General features: G+C 40.4%; 1 protein-coding gene across 1 annotated transcript in view; it reads right to left on the bottom strand.

Annotated features, from left to right (window-relative positions):
- ADAMTSL1 (ADAMTS like 1) overlaps positions 1 to 17,249 on the bottom strand; it is a 569,359-nt gene that overhangs the window by 87,694 nt on the left and 464,416 nt on the right. Inside the window, exons 16-17 of the mRNA XM_048504173.1 lie at positions 16,377 to 16,678; positions 6,967 to 7,096 (exon numbers count right to left, since the gene is read on the bottom strand). Coding sequence (XP_048360130.1) covers positions 6,967 to 7,096; positions 16,377 to 16,678 — 432 coding nt within the window. The remainder of the gene's footprint in view (positions 1 to 6,966; positions 7,097 to 16,376; positions 16,679 to 17,249) is intronic.

Genomic DNA, 17,249 nt, shown 5'->3' with positions numbered 1-17,249 from the left:
GTGGACTCCTGGACTGGCCTGCCACCACAGTGCTTGCCTGAGCCCCATCCCCCTAGTCTTCGTTCAGGCTACCTCCTCCCTGGGGACAAAGCCTGAACGAAGGCTGGGGACGCTGGGCTTGGGCAAGCGCCATGGCGCTTACCTGAGCCCTGTTTCCCAGTCTTCGTTCAGGCCACCACCTGCCCTGGGGAGGGCAGGAGACAGCCTGAACAAAGGCTGGGGTGGGGACAGGCCTCTACCAGGCCTCCCCTGAATCAAAGGCTGCACCGCACACACAGCGCAATCAGTGGTTGGCCTGTCCCCGGCATGGCCTTCCCTTGCCTCCCCCTACCCAACATTGGAAAGGGGGGCACCCAGCACAGCAACCAGGTAAGTAGCTGGCTGCTGGGGGGGGGGAGAGGGTGGAGGAGCGAACCGGTGGTTGGGATATTAGAATCCCACCACTGGTTAAAGGGGTTGGAGCACTGCTGCTATGTAAGGTATTATTGGATCTGGTGTAAGAAGCTTACCTGAGCAGAGAAAGTCAAGAGTCTTAAACCAGTTCCAATAAACGTTTGCTTAATAAGATCAGGCCATTTGGATCTTATTTTCGACAACCAGCATGGAAAAATTAATCACATTCACACCAAGAAATATTGCACTTAGTTGTGACATCCCTGAAAATGGCTTGCAGAATACTGAAACCAAAATGAAATGAATGAAAACTGCCACTCTTTCCAGACATATGTGCTCTTTGAAACATATTCAATTATTGCCCCCTCCCCCCGCTTCTGCAGGCTGGCAGAAAAATCTTTCCTTTTTTCTTTTGTATTCAGAAGAACAGATTCCTTCTGCCAAGAGAGTAAATTTATACTTGAGGAAACTGAGAACATATTTAAAGAGGAAACAAAGAACAAGAAGTAGAGTACGCTCCATGAAAAGGAGACAGGCTTCCAAATATTTGAAAATATTAGGTGGCAGCAAGTATTAGATTCTCAGAGGGAGCAAAAAGGAAACGGAGACAGATTGAAGCAAGGCGCTGGTGCAAGAAAACCATCCATTTCAAAAAAAGCAAAATAAAGTAAAATTGGTTACTATATAGTTCAGATACTCTGTCAGTCAATTGGGGAAGGGAGAAGTGTACACTCAAATTATACTGAATGGAAAAGTAACATCTTCAATACTCCAAAATGGCAGGTAGAGTACAGGTATCACCTTATGACAGTCACTGAGTGGGAAGGGTGACCTAGTGCCCTTTGACATCAAAAGCCAATATGGAGTGCCCTGAAGTCATTTCAAGAAATTATTTGTAGATGTGTTCTACTATTTTATGAACATTTCTGACTAAAGAAATTTAACATGCACTGAACTGGGCAATGAACAAAAATATCTTCTGGTACCTATCTGGATAATATAGGTTACAATGTTTTTTTTAAAAAATCCAGTGCATTCAAAACAGGAATGCAAGATCTGAATGTTCCCTAGGGATATATTTGGAGAGGGTTTCTTTCTTTCCCCCCTCAAGGATCCATATACCAGATCATCAGAGCATCCTTTCTTGAATGTCTGTACTGTGCCACTTCTTCAGAAGGGGTCATTAGGAGAGCCAGAACAGTGACTATTTTCTATACAGCTTGATGTAAGATACTGGCATCAGGTCATCCATGCAGACAAATGTTGACTTGTTCTTTTTCTCTTCCAAATCCATAGGAAGAGCCCAGAACTGCCAAACAGCTCTTATAGTACTTCTAGAACTGTGTTCTGACCATTTTACTTTGGGTTGCAGTTTGATTGGTCACTAATCAATGACTAAACTTTGTGTGTTTATTGAACAGATGTTATTCTTTCTACCGGAACAATGAAGATCAAGCAGCATATAAACATGCATAATGAAATTCAGGATATTATTTGCCTTTAAAGAGGAGCATATTCAGGAGAGCATGGCATTGAATGGATATGTGTGTCATGAGTTGTGAAATGCCCAATAGCTCCCTAACTTGCTTCTGCTGCCACAGAATTCCAGAGGTATGTTTACCCTCACAAACACACATCTGAAACTGTGCAGGGTGGAAAGATGCTGCAACAGTGAGAGAATGGCTAAGGCAGATTCTGCATGGGCCAAAAACAGCAGTGTGAAAACGGTGTGTAAACAGTGTAAAAGGATTTAAAACGGTGTAAAAGGGTTTACACCATTTTCACATCACTGTTTTTGGCCCATGCGGAATCAGCCTAAGTATCTTTTCCCCTTCCACCCTTCTCAGCTCCAAATCACCGCTCCAAATCTGTTTTTAACAAAGAAAAAAAGGCATCAGTTTCATGGCACACATTTGCTGATAATATGTAGTTTCCTGTCACTGATATATGAAAGGAAAAATGACCGCATAACAATCCCAGAGAGATATATTTTTGAGGAAAAGATTTCAAGATCTGCAGTGATTTCAAAAAAGAGGCTTAAATGGGCTTCTCCTAAAATGGGTTTACAATGTGAATATAAAATTTGCCCTGACAAGGATGCACACTAAATTCTTCTCCCCCCTTAACAATTTTCATTGCACAAATAGAGCTTCTGCCCTTTTGAGTTCTTACCCATTCAAAGTCCTAAGTAAAAACCCATGTGGAAAGACATCTGTAAGCATTACACTGTCTATTTCACTGCAAAAACGATCTTCAACATTCAAACACAGCATTTTCACTATATGTGTACCTTGTGAATTTATTTTTAGACAAGAGTGTTTCTGTAGCCATATTTAAAAAAAACATTGAAGACAATCCACATCTCAAAAACATTCCCTTCTTGAACAACATCCTCAAACTCTCATATTCATGTATAACATTCTATGTGTAGCAACTGATTATTTGAATAGGTGCTTGATAATCATTATTGATGATTATGATGATAACAACAGAAATTGTTGAATTATTTTTTTCTGTGTAGACTGGTATTTGTAAAAAAAAATCCCTAAAAGAAGGCAGGCCAGAAACTTCTTCCAAAAGACAGTAAGATTCAGAGGGTTGGTTCCAGTGATGTGCAAACAGAAACACAAACTCACTTTGTGCCCTTCTGTATGCACAAGCAACACTGCTATTTATATTGAACCACCTGTTGATCAATGTCTTGTGAAAGCAGAAATACGTGTTTGGATATATTTAACTGAGTAAAAGCTAACAGCATGATCTTTCTCATATGTTTCTGCTTGTGCAAGGGCTCCAGCATGCACGAAACCTTCTGCTGGATCCAACACCAAAACCATTTTTAAGAATAGAAAGTGATATATCTTTCTAGAAAACCATTTTATTATGGAGGAAATTTAGTGTTTACTACAGTGATGTTGACCTTGTTTGAATTATGAGAGTTATCAGCCTTGTCCAGGAACCATCCAATCCCTGCACTAGAATCTTTTTCTTTCCCATTCTCAGAAGAATCATAAAGTTTGAGAAAGAGTTGTGTTGTTTAAGACACATAGGAAGGCAGAACTTTTGGCTATTCTTTTTGCCTATGAGCTTTTCCCCCAGAGTATGTCTGTTCTCTACCATTTGGCTGTTTGTACAGGAATAAACGTTTAGTTTTGAAAGTATGTAAAGAACAAAGCTGCAGAAACTGACTGGAATTTCTTTCATTTTTATCCATCTGGCTTTCATTGCCTACTCTTCTCCCTTCCTACACGCTCACACACAAATATTCTTACCAAATCTTTTTAACACATGCTGACCAAGCTATAGGGAAGATATAAAAATTATAATTTATAACATCCATCTGGGCAATCTTCCACTCTTCTAGTAGCATTCTCTGGCTTACCAAAGGTCACTCATGCCATTACAATTAACAATAAAAGAGCCAATAGTTAGTTAAGCAATAACTGTTCCTTCCTCTTGAATAGCTGCCATACACTGCTTGTACTAAACAAATATCCCGTACTGCAAACCACCACCAAATGCTTTGGGCATCCGTTATTTCAAAAGACTGCACCTCTACTAAATTTGGCAGATAAGATCCCAGATCACTAAATCACCATGTGGTGTCTTGATCTGATGATCTATTGGGACAGATAAAAACTGGAGCAAGAAGCATTTCTGAGTGTGGGCCATTTTCCTGTCAAGGTATGGCTGGAAGTGACTTCATCAAAACCACTTTAAAGAAGCAATCTGATGGCTACTTTCCCTGGGGTAACCCTACGAAAATACAGGTGCACTGAATCATCTCCTTAGAATGGTTTAAAATATATGGAATGACAACCTGAACAATGTGTTACTTACCTGCAAAACCATCTCTCCAAATGGAAAGGGAAAACCCACTGCAGTTTCACTGGTGGCATCCTATTGCTTATGTAATCATCTGTCAAAGATATTTTATACAGAAATAGCCTGTCTCAAGGCAGATGTTAGGATTATATCGGTAGTTTTCTCAAACTTCCTATGTGCAGTGAACCTTCCCACACTGATCCATTAGCCAGTGAAGTCTGAACATATTTTTGTGCATTATGACAGCATGTGTAAGAAAGGCCTATGACTGTGTCAAAACTATTATACACCTTGGTCTGAGGCCCTCTAGATTTTGATGCTCTAGGCTTCAACCTGCTTAGCCTATAGGTAAATCTGGCACTGGCCACTGGTGATTTTTGCACTGGGCAACTCCTAAGAAACTTCCAAGGAACTTCAAGAGTTCCCCAGTAAAACATCCCACTAAATCTTATACCTATTCATTGTCAACACTGTAAATCTATGCTGCAATGGTCTGCTCCTCAAGCTTCGTTTTCCTACGTGCTGTTAAATTTCATGTATAGAAGCTGATGAAAGATGCTCAGTTCTTTATATGCTGAAGTTACGAACATGTATTTAGCAAAGCTATTTGCCAAATACACTGTTGAGTTGCCGATCGGATCAGGGCACACAAGGTCCCATTTATTCTTTATATACCTTATTAAATAAACACCCTGGAGCTGAGGAAAATTGTAACTCCCAGACCTGCGATGCTCTTCCCCACATGTTATAGTAGTCATCAAGGAGACACTGTGGTTGATTTACCAGTGGGATCCTTCAGCGATCAGAAACATATCATGGATTGGAACTAATAGCCTCTCAATCCTGGCCTGTATTCAGGGATGTTTAAGCATGGAAATAAAACCAGCTGTTTCATTCAACTGGTTGCAGAAGACCTGATATATCCCTTTGTTGAATCGCAGAGTAATTTTAAAGACAAAGGTTTAACTTTGCACATGTTCTAAATTAAGCAGACTCCTGAATTCCTACAAAGTAACAGTTTCCAATTTAAAAGAGAAGAAAGGGGGAAAAGTGTTAAGTTAGTTAAAGCTGATCAAAGATAAAGTTGCTCACCTTTTCCACAGAATCTATACAAGGGCAAACAAAATGCTATGCATAATTCTGTAGCACAGGATATAATGCATAACAGTGATACAAGCTAATGAATCTAAAAAGTTGGGAAATGTTTCCACACTTGTAAATAATCTTATAATTTTCTGCTGAACATCTCACACTTCATAGTTACTTCTCTCACCCCTACTCCATTATTCACTACTCTTTTGTTCTCCTTAACAAGGCAATTACCTATTTTCCTGGGGAAGTGACTCACATTTTCAGCTCATGTTTGATCAATGAGATATTATTTGCTGGGCAAATTGTTTTGGGAATATAATTGATCATTTCATTGCCTCCTGCATTCTTCTCTGCAATGAACTACTCCAGATGGAACAAATCAGTGTACACAATCTAAGACATCTGAAATATTTCTAGTATTTTTCAGTTCACGTAGGGAAATGTGAAATAGTCCCATTTAAACAAGTATAGCTATTTCATCCTTATACATGCCTGAAAAATGTGATCGCAATTTTGCTAAATTCACAGACCGTTGAAAATTGTTTGGGAACGAAGAAACTGGAATCAGCTGTGTTACTTGTTACGCTCTAACACCTTCAAAGGGAAAATATTTGAGACTCCTTTGTTGTAAGCATTGATGTGATTCTTACTATTCCTTATACATAATGTCTATTTACAGAGAGAAAACTGAGAATACACCTGTGTATTTATATGATTAAATGATTTATTATGGTCAAAGATCAGCACTATATATAAATAAAAATAAACTAGGGTACATTTTTTAACCTTAGGTATCTATATCATCCTGCCAAGGACTTTATCAAACATCAGGCGTAGCAGAATGTGAGGCAAATGGTAACTGGCACATAACCTGGACTTATATCAGTGTTTCTCAAACCCCTTGAACTCAGGGTTCCATTCTAAACTGACTCTTGCTTTCAGAACATCCACTATACTTGCAGGTGAATGTGCCTTATGCTCAGTCACATCTATCTTGTCTCTGCATATGAGGATTTATTAACAGAGATAATGGGTAATTCCAGATTATTAAAGCTGGAATGCCCCACATCTGCCATCACTGCTGCTCATTCTTTTGCCTGGCTCCTTTCTCAATCACCCAGAGAAACCAGTACATCTTTGATCACTGTGACTACTATGTGAAAATCCACCTCTTATGCAATTACTTATGAGGGAGGGGGGAGACAATATTTTCTGTGACTTTTGAAGGGAATTGTTATTATCCATCAAACTGAAGAATGAGTAGATGGAACAGGAGAATGGGTGGGGGCAGGGAGGGAAGGAAGAGGGGTATTCTACACTCATCCTAAGCTTGAGTTCTACTGTACGGTTGAATTTGTGGGCCTCAATTACCTAAAATTCGGAGAACTATATATATGTACGTGTGCATGCGTGTGCCAGTCCAAATGTGTGTGTATGTATGGACATGAAATAATCCCATTTAAACATGGATAATTATTCCATCCTGATGCAAGTCTGCATAATTGATTCCAAATTTGCTAAATTCATAGACCCTTGAAAATTGTTTGGAAACAAAGAAAATTAGTTTCAAGCTCCTGAGGGCTGTCAGTTCTCAGATATAAGGAAAGCAACATGCCCTATCTAAGCTAAATAAAATAAAATAAAACAGCAGCCTACCTCGGGGGACAAGGGTCCAGGTTACAGGCTTTCAACAACCGTGGGGGACGCCGACTGGTCACACACAGATCTTCATCCACAAACTCTCTGGTCTGTTTATTCAGGCAAGTCACAATTGCTTCTTGGAGACCTGCACACAAACACATATATACAGATCCCATAGTAAAAAATGAGAACACAAGAATCAGGAGAGAAAAGTGCAGAAACCACACCAACAGGGGTCATGCTCTGTGCCTTTAAGACAACATTCTGATGTTCCTGGCTGTCAGCCGGATTCACACAATTTAGCCTCCCTTGGAGCCGGAATGGGAGAAACAAAGTTGTACCTAATTGTAACTTTTGTTCATTGAGTGTCCTCTCTGCATGCAATCATCGGCCTGCACTTGTACTGTCCCATGCAGGACCACACTGAAGACACAAAAATGAACTGTCTTTAATAAGAGTGCCAAATGTTGTGGGCTGAGCTGCTGTGTGCCAAGTGGTACCTAGAGCAGAATAGTAATTAAAGCATGAAAAAAGGAAACTGGATTTTCTCCACTGGCAAGCTGGAATAAATTGCCTTCAAACACTTTTCTGATTAGCAATAAATTACAGTATTTGTCTTACTCTTTCTAGGGGAAAAAGTCTTCTGGTGCTAAAAGTTAGTGTCCTGTTATGAAAATCACCCAATAATGGGTAACAGTAAAACTTCAGTGATTAAAAAATTATTCTCATGAACTCAAAACTATCTATTTTTTAAAATGCTCATAATATCATAGCATACTCTGAGCATATGATGTATCAAATATGATGCAGTTTACTGGTACTCAAACTGTTTGCTGTCTCAATAGAAAACCATAGAGGACCACCTAAATATACCACCTTTAATTCCAAGCAAGAAAAGTCAGGATTTTAGTATCATAATTTCTCCACAATTTGGGATGAGAAATGCCAGGATAAGACCGGAACGGATACAGTATCTCTTAGCTAGATCACTGCAAAATCACCAAGTTCACATGAATGCTAAGCAGTTATGCTAACGAAGTGAAACTAAAATATGCAAATTAATTCCAGCTTTCCAACCAACAGGTTCCCAGAATTGCTGTCTGTGATGAAACAAGAAACCTACTCCAAGAAAATACACAAAGCATTTTCTGTGACAGAAGGTGAATGAACCCTCTCTGCTGTAATGGTAGATGGAGTGTGGCAATTCCCGGGTGATTTCCAGCCTTTCTTCAATGGTGACAATGAGCTCAGATGAAACCTCCACCCTCATTTCCACCATAACAGTAAGAGCAGCAGCAGTACAGTGGTTAGTTCACCAAAGGACCCAAATCTTTTGAAAGTGACAGAGTGTTTACAAAAGCATCAGGCAAGCCTGAGTAACCCTACTGAAGAAGCAAGAATAACACTGCCATGTGTACAAAGCCTACAATAAACGGATTTATTTTTTCATGTCAAAAGTTTTGTAAAACACTAGTATTTAAAACAACAATGCTGAGCTTTTTGGTAGTCTTGGATCAAAGCACAGTTGCTCTAAATAGCTCTTTTGTTTTCAGACATAGTCAATGAGTCATTAGCCCTTTTCTCGCCTTATCCCCAATGAACTGTTGGCCTACCTAACAAAGCATTGTTCACGAGTAGCCTAATCTGAACACCAGTGTTTGCCAGTAATTAAATGCATGTATGGGCACTGCAAATAATGATGTGTTTTCTATGTGAGCATCTGGACAGGAGAATCAGTTGTATGAAGAAGGTGGAAGATTCTACAACTTAGGTAAAAAATTTTACGCATATACAAAAAAATGTGAAGTGCGAATGCAGCAAACAAATGGGTTGAATCCAGTCAGTCTTCTCACTTGCTCTCACCCAAGTTCCGTCCCTACTGTAGTTCCTGCCCCACATGTATTTTGTCCACACAGATCCCATGATACCCAACCATAGTCCTTTTGGTGTTCAAAGGGGAAAGTTTCCTCTCTTTTTATTCAACAGAAAACATGGTTAGATCCATGTTTATAAACATGGACAGCACAAAAGCACTTAGGGAACTAGGATCAAGTCCAACCCAGTATTCTCTAGAAAACTTTGGTTTGGTTCCATCAAATGTGTGCAAACCTCATTGAGAGGTAAAGCCACTTAGGCTGTTCATTGAAGGATTATGCTGATTAACATTTTTTCAGCAGGAAAAGAACGCTGTCTGATTTCCTGTGACATTTCTTGCAGTCACCCAAAGAAGGTACAGCATAGTGGCTAAGAACAAATCATTAGATGTCCTCAATATCACAGTCTATCTCCTTTCTCCTTCCTTTTTGTCTCAGAAAAACTCCAGTTTGTTATGATGTTCAAATGTATGAAACTATCAGCTACGATGATTTGATCTCCTGCCCTACAAACCAGGATTCCAAACCCTAACTTTATACTTGAGCATCATCATCTGTAGCATTTATAAATGTTTTAAAGCAGACTTTATACGAACAGAGAATAGTCTACTAGTCAACATTTCAGAACTGTGAGAACAGATATACCGTTCGTTAACAAAGACACATTTCTTCCAGTTGCAAAGAGCTACCCTACACCACAGTATGGATCCACTGTAGCACCATTTGTGGCCACGTCACTCTCTTTGTGGCAAGGATTATTATTTGTCATAAATGTTTATTGCTATCTGATCCTTAGCACATTAACAGCAAGAGACAACACTTGCCAATATAATGGCTCACTGCATGTATCAATTTTTGCTGAGTTTCAAAAAGAAAGTGATGACTCTTTGATAGGGTTGCCAGCTCCAGGTTGGGAAATACCTGGAGATTTTGTGGGGTGGAGCCTAGGGAATGGGGTATGTGGCGAGTACACCACGCCGCTGGCCACCACGTATAGCGGATTGGCCAGAGAAAAAATAAAGGATTCCTGGTTGTTGTTTTCAGGAACCCTCCTTTATTTTACTTTTGCTGCCACCAACTACTTAAGGAGATCTAGAAAACCCCACACTGCTTCTAGGCACCAATATTTTCAAGGATTCCCACCTCTCAGTCACTCTTGCTTGAGGGGAAGTTCCTACAGGGTCCCTTAATTAATAATTTTGGAGGGAACTCACGATGGCTGGGGTTTCTAGTCAGTCACCCACGTTATCAATCACACACTCACAGACACGTACTGGCACGAGGAAATTTGAACAAAATAAATAAAAGTTTATTTTTGAAATAAAAGAATCGCCTTTAACCTTCAAATAAGCTTTTGATATTTGGTGGTTCTTCAGACTTAACACGCACACAGACACATGCAGGTGTCTTTCAATAAACGAATTGGCTTTAATATGATTTACTTTTCTCCACAGACACCTCTTGAACTTATTCTTCCACTACCCACTGTTTCACACGCCCTCAGTCCTGGCCCTGTGAGTTTCAGGCATTACACAACCTCCCTCACTCACACACACCAAACCCTCTCTGCCTAGAGGTTTGGGGCCCTCTCCAGACTGGAGAGGGCTTCGCTCTGCACCAAAAGCTAGGGCCTTCCTTGGCCTCGCACAAGCTTCCTCCGCTTGAAGAGAGTTACCAGAATTCTGTCAGCTATCTGGGCTGGATCAGAATCCCTCTTCACAAGAGTCAGAACTGAGAGACTCCACTCTTCAGACTCTGCTCTCAAACTGAACACAGGCTGTTCTCAAACTGATCTGTTCAGATCTGATCTGTACTGAGCAGAACTCCAAGCTGTTCACTTCAGCACACATAAGACTCTTCTGCTGTCTCCTTCTCTTCTGACAGGCTCTGCTCTGTCTATCTTGTCAGCATTATATCGCCCCCGAACATTGGCCATAGGCAACTGTGCCTCTCAACGACCAATCACATTGCTTCCGTGTAAATTGGGGCCTGCTGCATTACTTTAAGTGTCACACAGGCCTCTATAAGCAGGACTGTTTCACACCAACCCTTCAAGGTGGGGCAAGTCCATTACAGGGTACAATGTCACACAGACCCAGAGGCATAGCTGGGCCAAACTGCGCTTGGTGCAAATTCTATATTTCTCGCTCCCCATGCCCCCCCATGGCGCCCTGCCCCGCCCCCACCTGCCCACCTGTGGCACCCCCCTTCCCCCACTTACCTTAGTTCCTTTCCTTTTTCAGAACTTTTTCAGGCTGCAAAAGGCCTGTTCTCAGTAAAAACGGCCTGATGGGAACTATACTTCCTAGGAGACCTTGTGAGCCCCAAGGTCTCCTGGGAACTGTAGTTCCTCAGGCCGTTTTTACTGCGAACAAGCCTTTTGCAGCCTGAAAAAGTTCTGAAAAAGGAAAGGAACTAAGGTAAGTGTGGGAAGGGGAATGGGGTGCCGTGGGGGGGGGGCGCCACGAGTTAAAAGGGGAGTGGCTTGGGGACGATTTTCCATGCCCCCCAGGCATGTGCCCAGTGCCCGATGCACCCCCCGTCCCCTTGTAGCTCCACCACTGCACAGACCACCTTTCAAAGCAGCCATTTTCTCCAGGTGAACTGACCTCTGTTACGTGAAGATCAGTTGTAACAGCAGAAGGTTCCCAACCTGGAGGCTGGCAACCCTACTAGCATGCAACACCAACAACCTATATCATTTATATTTAATTTATTTATTTTAATCCACTAAAGCTGTAGTGTAGGATACTTGTATGATAGCCAGTCTGTCCTCTAGCATTGGTTAAGCAAAGATTTGCTTAACTTTAATCCTGTAACAATATCATGTGCATTCAGACTATTCTCTGGCACATATACTCTGCTACATATTTCTCTGCTACATATACTAAAATATACAATCTGAGAAATGATCAAACAGTGCTGGTTCTTCCCAGCACTCAAACAAGGCAACAAAGTACCAGTAATATAAAGATTAATAAAAGGACTTTCCACGAAAGGGCTGTTATATGACTCCACTCTGCCGAGGCTGTTTGCGTGTATCTATTACACAGAATAATTTTGTTACCTTAGTAAACAGTTTCTTAAAAAACCCAGCAGCAAAGAGCACAATAGTGGGACCCACTTTCAACTTCAGGACTAAAGCTTGCCATTTCGAACATGGTTATATAAAATCTGGAAAAATATATAATAAAGAAGCCAAACATTCCTTCCTAATGAGGAAATATGATAGGGAAAAATCCTGCTCAAAATAGTACACAAGAAGACCTGTCTTGCCACTTTCCTGAAAATCTGAGACATGTTCTAAAAAATATTGCTCACAATTTTAACATAATTAAGCTGGGTCTGTTTTCCCTTGAAAATTCCTGTAGTTTATGATGAGGAAATTAAAATGCTATATGGGGCATGGATAGGACTTTCAATATACCATCAAATGGGATTTGCAGTGTTTATATTTACAGAATGGCATAATTGTTACAGGATACTTGATGACAGCAGTGGAAGACACAGCCACTGAATGAAGACTAAATTACTAACTGGTTCCTTCTGGCTGCTACTCCTTGAGGGTACTTCTGTTTCTATCAAATTTCATCTCTTGAGAATACAAAAACAATAAAATTAACTTCATCTGTCATGCAACTGTGATAACAAAAAGTATTATTTGGAAGGTATTTATTTCATTTTCATTTAGTTCAGAGAAAATGTCCCTGACCCCTTCCAGGTTTCTACATGGCAGTTGTTTTCCAAACAATCATGGGCCACTGAACAGATAAAATAATGCACTTCTACTGTAGTTACATCATTTCAGAGGTTTCCTTTAAGTTAAAATGTACAGTTGTGGAAATATAATTAAAAATTCAAGGTTTTAGATGCTACTTAGAATATGTTTAGCTGATTAAGTTATACTAATTTGGATTTGTAATGTATTTGTTTATTACAGTTGAAATGGATAATTTTTATTTTATCTAGAAACCAAACTTAGTTTGTACATTTGGAAGTCAAAAGTAACGGTAGAAAGAAGGATGTTTAAATCTGCACACCTTACATTGTGACTACACTGTGACTACCCCAAGGTCACCCAGCTGGCGTGTGTGGGAGTGCACAGAACAAACAGCTGTGTATTTGTGTTTTGTATTTGTATTTTTTATATATAGATGTAAGTTTATATTCACACCATGCAAAATAATTTTTTTTAAATGTACAGTTGCAGTGCCATTTTATTTTCACCTGAATCTTTGAAACTGTAGAGAAATCTAACATGCATTTGTAAAATATTACACAAAGAGACTTTATGAAATAATATGTACAATTTCATAAAGATGGCTTTTTCCCTGTGTTTTATTAATGTTTGCATTCACAGCAGAAACATACAGGAGATAAACAGATACCAGTGAGTGGAAGGAATTGAAATCTATGAAGCAAAAAAGAATGAGAGGTTCCTTAATGGCACATCAATGTCTGCAAGCTCCTTTTCAACCCAAGTTATAGCCCAGAAGGAAATCTAGGCTCCAGGTCCTCCTCCCACCCTGCGCTGGGCTGAAGGGAGGCTACAGGAAGAAGAAGAGTAGAAGAGTTTGGATTTATATCCCCCCCTTTCTCTCTTGTAGGAGACTCAAAGGGGCTTACAATCTCCTTGCCCTTCCCCCCTCACACAAACACCCTGTGAGGTAGGTGGGGTTGAGAGAGCTCCGAAAAGCTGTGACTAGCCCAAGGTCACCCAGCTGGCGTGTATGGGAGTGCACAGGCTAATCTGAATTCCCCAGATAAGCCTCCACAGCTCAGGCGGCAGAGCGGGGAATCAAACCTGGTTCCTCCAGATTAGAATGCACCTGCTCTTAACCACTACACCACTGCTGCTCACTTTAGTTACCTAACTTACAGAAAGGCAAGTCCAGTCCCCCCTCCCCCGCCAAGTTTTCCCTGCTTTCCCCCTTCTCCACTCAGGCACAAGTAGCTTTCCAGCTACATTGTTGGTAGCCTCTCTTCCTAAAGCATCTGTTCCATTTTGAAAGCTGGATAACAGCATTAGTGTTATTTTGATTACAGCAATCATTTTCAATAGGGGCCATATACTGTCACCAAGGTTTAGGGTTTGCTTGATGGTTTGAGTGATACCAATTGTAAGTGAGACATATTATCTATCCCTGGATATCAAGGACTACTCAAAAGCAAATTGCTAGTGAAAGTTATTCACCTTTGCCATTATGATGGCAACAGAATAGCCTCAGAACTTCATACTTCAGCCTTTGACATTTTCTACATGCACAGATTACCACAGATTTTCCCAGTGGCCAAACCCTGTCCTGGAAACGTTTTCTGTTAAATCGTTCCACAAACCTCCTTTCCTCCTGTGATTTTGGGTTTCTCCCCTTTGTTTCTTCAGTTACATTTATTCCATATGCTGCCGCTGAAAACATATTGTAACTAATGGTGGTGGGATGTCATTCAGGAGGCAGAAGAACAATCCTCCCCCCCTTCCCTTTTGCACAGGCATTCTAGTGTTACTGCAGTTACATTTTGAAGCAAAAATTATAAAATGTCTCAGTCTCCATTTGTACAATTGAGAACTACCAAAAAAAAAAAAGTTCTGGAGCAGGTACCATTACTTGAAGGAACAGAAACATGTAGCCACTCCCCACCCAAAGAACCATAGTTTTGGGGCAAGCTTGATCTGCAGTAATGCACAACAACTGTAGCAGTCCTTGATTACATGCAGCAATTACTCCTAGTCAGTGACGAAGCTCCCAGGGGACGGGGGGGTGTGCCACGCACTGGGCGCACGGATTTGGGTCACGTGGGGGGCGCAAAATTTTCCCTGTCCCCTCCCCCTTCCCCCCGCACCCCCCCCACTTACTTTAGGAAACTGAGCAGGCTGGAGAACAGGCCTTCCTGTTCTGGTGGGAACTACACAGAGATGCAAATTTTCTGTAATTTTTACAACTGGAATTTATATTTCAAGAGACGCAAATAGGGAACAATAGTATTTTGTTACCAGTGGGGGTGGGGTGGGATTGGTGAGATGATTGAAGCATTACTCAATTTAGCAATAAAACTATTATTTTATTCAATACAAATTACTTCGAGTAAGTGCATTTCAAAGGCATTCCTCTTCCTTCTCTGCATGGCAAACTGCAGAAAGAAGCTGAGAAATTCTAGGAGGTCGAACAATCCTAATGGGCATATATTCAAGAAACAATTAGAAGAAAATGATGGAGTAGACCCAAATAGATTGGACACCATGCGTGTTAAACAATTCTCATAATATGCATAAACGGTGACCCTTCTTAACTTTTAACCCAAGTGCCAAGCTTATTAGCTTCAGGCAATCTTTTAGTTAGTTATTTCTGCCATATGTTCTCTCTCTCTGAACTTGGATCCAAGCTAATGTCATTTGGTAGGATAAACTATCAAAACCAGCTGAGTCTCCAGTAGATTCAGCAAGGAAATAAATATGTAACAGCCCAATGCTTGAGATCCATATGCCTCTGCTTACAAAGCAGAAGTCAGGCAATGTAAAGTAAATGACACCTGATGCTTCCTGCCTCAGCCTTGCTGTCTAAAAGCATAGTTCTCTAGTCCAAATGTAAGTGGTCAGCAGGAAATGTAAACAACCAGACTACTGCATTAGTCATATGAAAGACCCCAGCTGTGAATTTCTAGATACAAAATGGTGTTACATCTGGACTTTATTTTCAATAGTTCTTCTACAGAGACATTAGTCTTTTTCATATAGAGAAAACAGAGATTGAGGACCTGTTCTCATGTGATGGCTGTCAAGGTGAAGCTAGCAGAAATTTTCCTGGTAGGGACAACTTCATGCAGTGGTATTAATATGTCAAAGTGGTTCATTGTGTGAATTGTGCACACTGCACATGGAGTATTCATTTCATCTCAGGAATCTTTGCCATGACTATACAAAAGCATTTTAGCAGCTTCTATATGGGAGCCATAGCCTGGTTTCTAGAGGTTACCACTCGACCATTACCCCTGTTTGTGTAGGAGCAATAATATCAGCCAACCTTTGAGAACTGGAAGGTAGACTTATGAAAGGATATGTTCTTTGACCACATTGCAGAAATCACCATTAAAGTATCAAAAATTGCCATGAAATATGAATGCTTAAAAATATGGTCTTGTATGTAATTTTTAAAATAATAATAATAATAATAATAATTTTGTGCCAGTTAGTTGCAACCAACACATGATGACCCAGGACTGTGGGGTTTTCAAGGCAAGGGATGAGCATAAATGGTTTGCCACTGCCTTCCCCTTCTTTCAGACTTCCTTGGTGGTTTTCCATCCAAGTACTCACTGTAACTAGTTGGACAATTGAGATCTTGCATTTCACAGACAAGAGACAAAAGGAGAAAAGAATTATAAAGTGAACCAATGTTAACAAAACTGAAAAAATTTGAAAACAGGGTTCACATAATGGATTTCTATGGCTCTGCACTTAGAAGTCAAAAAGGCAAGCATCAACAATAATTCCTTGGCAAGGAGAGAGTCATGCTATCTATCAAAGAACAAAGAAGTAGATATATTTTAACTTACCTCCTCCACAAGACTCGGAACATTCTGTGAATCCTTCATACTCCCAATCGTAGAGTTCATCAAAATCCTGTGTGCCACCATAGAAGAGACCAGTGTCTTCTGGGCTATATTCACCAGTGTCCCCATTACAAGGGCCACCATAACAAGCTCGTTCTGAAACTGGCTTGGATCCTTCACATTCATCAATGGGCAAATCAGCTACTGACTGAGAAAAGGAGAGTAGCACCTGGCACTTCACCAAACGCACTTGGATGCCCACCCCGCAGGTCACGCTGCAGGCAGACCAGGGCTCAGGAATAAACCTATGGCACAGACAAAAACAGAGACAAAGAGCAAAAATAAGAACCATCACTCTATCCTTTGGTCTGACTTGTAAGAGTACCAGAATTGCTAGTGCTTTTGCAATGGATACAAAGCTCCAATGTGATCCATACATTAGCCAACATTCCTTGATTATAGACAAGTCTGAAAATCAATGTTTACCTCTCATCCTTACAATTTGGAAGATGACATCAGCCTGAACTCCCCTCCCCACAATACATGTCCAAGGGAAAAGTACTATTTGAATAAATAGTGGGTATTTGAAAAGTTTATAATATTTAATCAATAACTATTTCACCCATGCAGGCCAGCATGATTTTCCAATATTCAAGTAATGAACATGCAAGGGGGAAACAGACTGTGTGTTGTACATGTGATAATTCATTCCAGTTTCTGCTATGTAATATCTTTAGCAAGCTGCTGATTTACAGAATTATATTGCTTATAAAGCAATTACATTTCAATACAGAAAATAAAAGTCTTGTTCCTTAGTTCAAGAAAATGTAAAGGTTGACCTTAAGGTAAGCCAAGCCCCACAATTCTGTTTTTTTA

Source organism: Sphaerodactylus townsendi, linkage group LG07 (assembly GCF_021028975.2).
Source record: "Sphaerodactylus townsendi isolate TG3544 linkage group LG07, MPM_Stown_v2.3, whole genome shotgun sequence".
Taxonomy (NCBI): domain Eukaryota; kingdom Metazoa; phylum Chordata; class Lepidosauria; order Squamata; family Sphaerodactylidae; genus Sphaerodactylus; species Sphaerodactylus townsendi.
The sequence above is the reverse complement of the archived record's forward strand: the minus strand, read 5'-3'. Positions and strand labels throughout refer to the sequence as shown.